General features: G+C 50.9%; 1 protein-coding gene across 1 annotated transcript; it reads left to right on the top strand.

The window, feature by feature from the left end:
* The first annotated feature begins 2,265 nt into the window (after positions 1-2,265).
* On the top strand, positions 2,266-5,926 carry RPL8 (ribosomal protein L8). Its single transcript, XM_079321132.1, has 6 exons — positions 2,266-2,507; positions 2,663-2,806; positions 4,116-4,257; positions 4,472-4,690; positions 5,376-5,491; positions 5,727-5,926. The coding sequence occupies exons 2-6, from the start codon at positions 2,669-2,671 to the stop codon at positions 5,883-5,885; spliced, it is 774 nt and encodes a 257-aa protein (XP_079177258.1). The 5' UTR covers positions 2,266-2,507; positions 2,663-2,668; the 3' UTR covers positions 5,886-5,926.
* The last annotated feature ends 2,379 nt before the right edge of the window (positions 5,927-8,305 follow it).

Below are 8,305 nucleotides of genomic sequence, written 5' to 3'. Positions count from 1 at the left end.
GCTTCAGGGATGATGACAGCAGGGTGAAGACTGCACCACAAATTAAATAACAATAAAATGAAAATAAAGAATAGTTGATACAGGATAATTAAATTGATGAATGTACTAAGTCATTACACAACTACTTCTTAAGTGATTACTAAGTTCTAAGAACATGAGAGAGGAGTGACCAACGTAATTTGCTGGGTTTATACTGGGAAATTCAGGTAGTTCCTTAGAGATCTGTCTCTTGTCCTATTTATTTGTAGCAAAAACTCACCAGACTCCTGCTGCCACAGGAACCATAAATCAAAGTCTGGGGATGTTCCCATTCAGTGTGAACATAAACTCAGTGTAAACCAGAGGAAGTGGCAGTTTGCCATCCTGCACTGAGCTGTCACGTGGGGCCCAGGAGGAGCAGCTGTCACACTGTCTTTGTGAGGGACAGTGACCTCCAGCAGACAGGCAGGGGGGACTCCTGGCCCTGCTAATCCCTTTACCTGGGCAGGCTGAGTCTGACAAGGGTCCTGGCTCTGAGCCCTTGGCATCAAGGGGTTTTGCATCTTATGGGAGGGTGAGTTCCACCAGTCCCAGCAATACTGTGGTGGGAAAGCTCAGCTGTCAAGATGTGATGGATGTGTAGGCTCTTCAGCCGAAGAAGAGGAGCAATGGCATGAGTGGGGCTGATGAGCTTTTCCTGATTTCCAAAAAGTCAAATAAGGTTAAATAGTCTATCCTCAGTGAATTGTGTCATCAGCAGTGACCTGTTCTGGAAAAGTGGCCTCTGATGCAGAAAATCTGGTGGGCTGTTAAAGAAGCTAATGCACTTTTCATTTCTCCTTCTAGAGTTAGCACAAGTTGATTAGGAACACTAAGACGATTACCTCTGCTTTGCTGTATCTCTCAATTATGCCCTAATTAATATTGATTAAAATCTGGCAAAGGCAGCTTAAAGCACCTGCATGGTTTTTATCTTCAGTTACTTCTTCACCCAAAACCTACAGCTCTTAAACTGCACGATACAGTCTGATTATTACAGATCCAGCTGTAACTGTGATGGCTGGAGCCTCCTACAAACTGCATCTTTGGTCCAGCTAATTAAGGAAGGATCTGGCATGTAAAGTAAAAAAAAGTAAAGTAAAAGTAAAGTAAAGGAGCTCTGAGCTCGTTTGAGTTGTTTATGTGAGATCCCAAGACAACAGGCTGTCAGTCCCAGGGGGTTTAAAATAAATGCCTCTCCTCTGTACTGGGCACTGCTGAGGCCACACCTTGAGTGCTGTGTCCAGTTCTGGGCCCCTCAGTTCAGGAGGGACATTGTGGGGCAGGAGTGAGCCCAGAGAAGGAAACAGAGCTGGGGAAGGCTCTGGAGCACAAGTCCTTTGAGGAGAGGCTGAGTGAGCTGCTTAGCCTGGAGAAAAGGAGGCTCGGGGGTGACCTTATTGCTCCCTACAAGTCCCTGATGTGGAGGGTGCATCCAGATGGGGACTGGTCTCTTCTCCCAGGTAACTCATGATGAGGCAAAGCACATAAAGCTGCTCCAGGGGAGGTTTAGGTTGGACAGTAGGAAGGATTTCTTCACTGCAGGTATGATTAGACATTGGAATGGGCTGCCCGGGGAGGTGGTGCACTGTCCCTGGAGGTGTTTAAGGAAAGGCTGGAGGTGGCACTCAGTGCCCTGGATCGGTCACGGGCTGGACTCGATGATCTCAGAGGTCTTTTCCAGCATAATCCAATCTGTGATTGTGTGCAAAAAGCCCTGGAGAAGTGGAGCAGTGAACTGAGCCCCCTCCATCCCCCTTCCTGCCTGGCAACTCGGAGCGCGACAAGGAGCGTTTTAAGAGACAGGGAAGCGGGTCCTGGAACACCGGGACGGGCAATGCCTCGAAATGGGACCTGAACTGCCCCGGGACGGGAACTGAATTGCCCCGGGATGGGAATTGCCCCGGTTCCCTCCTGGACCTGCGGGGGAGAACAGGCTCGTACCCCGCGGGGCTTCCCGTGGGACGGCGCTGCGCGGAGACAGCAACCACTACTGTGCGATATTTTAATTGTATTATACACACACACACACACATATACACACACACACACACATATATACATATACACACACATGTATATACGCACACATATATGTACACATATAATGTATAGGTTTCGTTCATATTACGCAGTGGAACACATGCTGAGTGTTTCAGACTGGGGTTTGTTTACGGCCGATTTTAATGCTGGAAAGGACGCTGTGAATCTTGGCGCGCGCAGCTCTCATTTGTTTTCGCTGTGCAGTCAATGCAGCGCCGCGCACTCCGCGGTCGCTCCCAGTCCCAGCGCCGTGCACAGCCCGGCCCGTCCCGCCCCGGTGCCCGAGCGCTGCCCTTTGCCCAGAGCCGCTCCCGGCTCGCCCATCCCGGGCAGCAATGGCAGAACCGAAAAACCCGCCCGTTCCTGCGTGACGTCACAGCGCCGGAAGAGCCTCGGCGCGCCCGTGACGTCAGCGCTTCCTTCTTTCCCGGGGAGGCCGGAGCCAGGTAGGAGTGGGGCGGCCGCGGTCCCGATCCCGATCCCGATCCGCCGCCATCCGCGCCCGGGCGGCCGCGGGGAGGCGCAGGGCGGGGATGGCGCAGGGACGGGGTGTCGCTGAGCGGGTGGCGGCTGTCGCTGAGCTGTCCCCGTGTCCCCGCAGGGCGCCATGGGTCGCGTCATCCGCGGGCAGAGGAAAGGCGCGGGCTCCGTGTTCCGCGCCCACGTGAAGCACAGGAAGGGCCCGGCCAAGCTGCGCGCCGTGGACTTCGCCGAGCGGCACGGCTACATCAAGGGCATCGTCAAGGTACGGGCTGGCCCTTCCCCCCTCTGCTCCGCATCCTGGTCTCTCGGCTTAAATACATTCCCTTTTAGCTTTATCAGAACATCTCAACAGAGAGGGCCTCCTTAGCCAGCAGCAGGATTTTCTGCTGGAGTTTTGCTAAAAGTAGCAGTTCCAGCGTGGTTTGATGTTACCTGAGAACTCCCTGTGCCTCAGGAAACATGGCTGGGGAGTTTCCCATGTAGCTGATCGCACATTCAAAATAAAAATAAATAAAATCTTTGGAAATGCCAAGAGATATCCATCATTTTAGTCCTGAGCAGTAGGAGCAAGGCAGTACCTGTATTTGGGGTGTGATAGTGGTTCAGGGATGCTGCAGGTACTCTTTTGGGTGTCAGGGACCTTGGAGTGCAAACGAGAGCATTTTCTTCACCCTCACCTAATTGAGGTGATGATAGAAGATAGCTGCCTATCAAGGTTTGACTTGACCTTGGTAATACATAAGGGTTTTGGCTAACAGGGTTGAAAAAACATCAGTAATGGACACCAACAGTTTATGGGCTGTCCCAGAAGACAGACACATCTCAGAGATGTGTCAGAGTCACTTGTTTTTAGTCTGTAAATAAATACATGGTTGGATATTTTAGTCCCAGCTTCAGGAACAGAATGGACATGTTTTTCCAAGTGTAAAAGAAACAACAAGTCTGTTCTTCCTTTTTTAGGGGTTTCAAAAGCTTTGTTTTACCTGATTGCAGAATGTTGGAAATGCTTTAATCCCAAGGAAACGTGTCACTGCCTTTGCCCAGCCCTGTCTCTGCCCAGAGGTGGTTGGGCAAAGTGAAAGTGGATTTCTTAGTATGGAGAGGGTGGATACCTGCAGAATGTCAGGAATAAAACTGTTCAGACAGGGTTAGGCACAAGCAGCACATTTAACCGGGCATTATTTTGTGATCCTGTTTGGGTTAGAAGGGACCTTAGAGCTCGCCCAGTTCCAATCCTCTTGCCACGGTCAGGGACACCTCCCACAATCCCAGGTTGCTCCAAGTCCTGTCCAGCCTGCTATGAACACTTCCAGCACCCACAGCTTCCCTGGGCACCCTGTGCCAGGGCCCCACCAGGCTCGCTGGGAGGACTTTTCTGTGGTAGGATGGGATGTAGCTACTGGAGCTTGTATTACATCAAATGTGAACCGTCAGCTTGCTCACTGGGCAAACCCAGATCCCTGAGAAGTGTCTTGCTGAGAGTGGTCCCAGAGTAACCATCCCCCAGTTCTTGGGGTTCTTGGATCCCTGCAGAGGCCGTGTCCCCCTAAAGCAGCTGTGCATTCCCCCAGGACATCATCCATGACCCCGGGCGGGGCGCTCCGCTGGCCAAGATCGCCTTCCGCGACCCGTACCGCTTCAAGAAACGCACGGAGCTGTTCATCGCCGCCGAGGGCATCCACACCGGCCAGTTCGTGTACTGCGGCAAGAAAGGTGGGCAGGGATGGCATGGCATGGGATGGGCAGGGCATGGGCATGGGGCAGGGCAGGGCATGGGATGGGCAGGGGGTGTCCCAGCTCCTGGGATTCTGGAGTGCAGGATCCTGCTGCCGCACGGTCTGTCGTGCCACCATCATTTGTTCAGCAGGGCTGTAGCCCCAGCCCAGGGCCCCGAGTGAAGCTGTGGCTGCTCTGTGTCCCTTTGCAGCCCAGCTGAACATCGGGAATGTTCTCCCCGTGGGCACCATGCCCGAGGGCACCATCGTGTGCTGCCTGGAGGAGAAGCCCGGTGACCGCGGGAAGCTGGCGCGCGCCTCCGGGAACTACGCCACTGTCATCTCCCACAACCCCGAGACCAAGAAAACCAGAGTGAAGCTGCCCTCAGGCTCCAAGAAAGTCATTTCTTCTGCAAACAGGGCTGTTGTGGGTAAGGAGCAATCACTGAGCTAACTTGTCACTGGGCTTCTTGTTGCTGAATCTTACAAGCAAGGCCCCAGTTTTAACAACATCTTGAAAACAGTGTTGTATGCACGCTGGACAGTCTGCTGGGCTGCCTGGCTTGTATTTTACACCTGCATTACTTTTGTATGTTGCTAGTCTAAATTTGAGAGGACAGAAAAGCAGATGCTCATTGTCCTCAGGCTATAATGGAATTGCTCAGCCTATAAAATCTGCAGTACTTGGGGAAGGACTTAACATGGAAAATGGCATTTTGATTTTCTGCTTTTGGTAGGCTGAGGGAACCTGTTGGTGGTGTCAGGTGGGTGGGGTGTTTCAGGAGGCCTGATAGGGAATGACTAAACCACTACCAAGAAGCAGCAGCTGTACCAGGTTTGTTGTGCACCTGATGACAGCTGAGATGGCTGCAAGTAGGTATTTGACCTCAAAGTTCTTCACAGTCCCCTGAGCTTTTTCAATTCATACTTCACTTGAAAAACCTGATGTTGCTCAGGAAGTCGTAGCAGTAATCCCATGGCAGTGCTTTATCAATCCAGTGTGCGTTGGATCAGAAAGAAGGCTGTAGCTGAGCTCTGATGTCACTGTTGGTGTTGGCATTCCTTTCTCCTGGTGTGTCTCTGTTTGGGTGTCACCACTGCTGCTGTTCCCTGCAGGAATCGTGGCTGGTGGAGGCCGTATTGACAAGCCCATCCTGAAGGCCGGCCGTGCCTACCACAAGTACAAGGCCAAGAGGAACTGCTGGCCACGTGTCCGTGGTGTGGCCATGAACGTGAGTCTGTTTGGAGTCATCCCTGTCCCCTCTGACAGTTCAGCAAAGATCTGTGGGTATTGGGACGAGCCTGGCACGTATCTGGGAGGGAAGCTTCAGCCACAGGGTGCACTTGATGGTGGCTGCACCACGTGAACACTAGAGCAGTTATTTCTTTGTCCCCTTCAATGTGTGCATTTACACCTGACCATCAGTTTCTGTGGTTACATGGCTGTCTTGCTTTCCCCCTGCCCAGCCTGTGGAGCATCCCTTCGGAGGAGGCAACCACCAGCACATCGGGAAGCCGTCGACCATCCGCAGGGACGCTCCGGCGGGCCGCAAGGTGGGGCTGATCGCCGCGCGCCGCACGGGGCGGCTGCGGGGCACCAAGACTGTGCAGGAGAAGGAGAACTGAGCCCCCGCCCTGGGGGCCACACAATAAACTTGTACTACACAGCTCGTGTGGAGTTGGTGGTGTCTGCTGCTGCAGTGGGGATAAAACTGGGGTGGGTGGAGATTCGGGGGTTTTTCCCCTTGCCTTGCAGAGCAGGGATTCTCAGCCAGCACTTGCCGTCTCTAAGCTGGTCCTGCAGGCTGGAGTGGATCTCTGTGGATGCTCTTGTGCCCTGGTGTGATGTTCTTGTTGGCCTGGTTCTGTGGAAGCTGAGGCCTGACAAAGCAATCAAGCAATCCTGTGGTTAAATTTGGAAATCTGGCTGAAAGGATGCTCAGTTTTCTAAGTTCATAACCTCTAACATAATGGTTTTCGATTTTTGTCTTTTGGGGGTTGGGGGAAGCTTGAGAGTTGCAGAACTTTGGAAGTATTTCAGCTGCTCTCCTTTTGGAACTGTCTGGCTCAAGCAAAATGAAAGGTGCCTAAAAATTCAAGGTATCACACAGCCTGCCCCCTGTACTTGTCAGTTTTTGGGAAGGGCAGACAGCTTCAAACATCTCCCCTTTGCAGGCTGGTCATGATGGGATAATCCAAGGTGTAACTGGGTAGTAGCACTGATGTCCACTAGGAAGTTGTATTCTCACACAAACAAGTGTCCTGTGAAAAGCCAGCTTTTTAAAGGGAATGGGAAAAGTGATGGGGCTTACTGCAAAATGATTTTATTTGCAGCTTTTCTGGACTGGCCTTAGGAGGGAAAAATCAATGAAAGCAGATGGGGCTCAGCTTCATGTCTGAGCACAACCAAAGCCAGGGCTCCTGTTGCTCTGAGCAGCTGTGGCTGTGCTGGAGGGCTCTGTGCCAAGGGCCAGATTTCCATGGGTAGGCATGACTTGCATTGATGGGAATCCAGTGCAATGCCAAGTAGGAAAAGTCGTTTCTACACCCACCCACAAAACCAGTACTGGAGCTGGCCATGTTTGTCTGGGGAGGGAAAGGTGATTTAAAAACCCAAACCACACCTTGAAGAAAGGCATCAGATCCCACTGGGGAGAAGAAGCAAAGGACAAGTTTCATTTGTTGCTCCAGTTCCATCACCCTGAAGTCCACATCTGTTCTTGCTCTGATGTCAGAAGCTCTTGGGTGCCTGTTCTCTCCTGACAGAGCCCAGAGTGTGACACTCCTCCCAAACACCATCAGATGAGCAGCTGAAGAATTCAATGTTCCACAATAATTTGCATTAAATTCACCTAAAGGACTCACAGGAAGCCATGGTTTCCAACCATGTTTGGGTCTGTTCACTCCATATATTTTCTCAGGAAGGGGGAGCTGGTTACTGATCCTCTGCTGCCTCTGCTTCTCCAGGCTCTGACAGTGCCCATCCCTGTGGGTGTTCACAGACACAGGGTCAGTGCATCAGGTCCATGAGTAGGAGGTAATTAATACAAATTATTACAAATAAATAAGTACTATATAAGAGGGTTTAATGCAGCTCCAAACACATTTAATGTAAACATAGGACACCATGCCAGAAGTCTAAATTCACAGTCATATGAGGATTTCAAAGATTTTTTCTCCCTTCACCAAACTCCAGTTGCAACCACTCCAGTACAGTCTCCTGTTACCACCATGAACGTGGAACTTGAAAAAGCCACCATGATCCTGACAAATGACCAGAAGACTCAAATGGCAAAAAGCTCCTCAAGCCCCAACACCTCCAGTGCTGAAGTTCTGTGAAAAGAAACATGAGGGAAGGAATATGGTAAGGTGAATAAAAAATGAAACCTAAAGAAAGCAACCTTGAATTAAAACTTTAAATAATCTGAAATGTATTTTCCAAACCAAAGGTCTAATTTAAGCTGTAGAATAGAGGTGAACTCCAGCAGTTTACACTGCAAGGGAAATTAAGAAAATTAACAAGGCAGTAAGAATTAAAAAAATACCAATAAAAATATACAGGCGAGTTCCTAATAAGTTTAGCTTCAGGCTGGGAGGATCTGTGAAAGCACTGAACAGAAAACAAAAATGGGGCTGAATGATGGCAATCCCTGTCCTCTGCATGGGCTGAGCATCAGGCAGTGGGTTCAGCTGAGCAGAGGCTCCCTCCAAATCTGCACTGCAGAAACCAGAAATGGAACAGGACAGGGACACTGCAGAGCAGCAGGAGCTGGGGAGCTGCTGACCAGGAAAGCACAAACCCGGCCCTGGGGGGGATGGGTGTCCCAGCTCGCTGAAGCAGCTCCAACACACAAAAAAAGCCACTTTCAAATGTAAATGAAGCAAAGTAAACCAAACAAGGTTCAGTAGAAAGCACAGGGCTCCTTCTGTGGTCTTGCCTCTCTTCTATCCCCACAACTCATTGTATGGAATCAGGCTGGTTTGGGGTTGGAAGAACCTTGAAGATCATCTAGTTTGAAACCCTATGCTGTGGGAGTAATTATGTA

This window comes from Erithacus rubecula, assembly GCF_903797595.1.
Source record: "Erithacus rubecula genome assembly, chromosome: 1".
Lineage (NCBI taxonomy): Eukaryota > Metazoa > Chordata > Aves > Passeriformes > Muscicapidae > Erithacus > Erithacus rubecula.
Note: the sequence above shows the minus strand (reverse complement) of the source record. Positions and strands in the feature narration are given on the sequence as shown.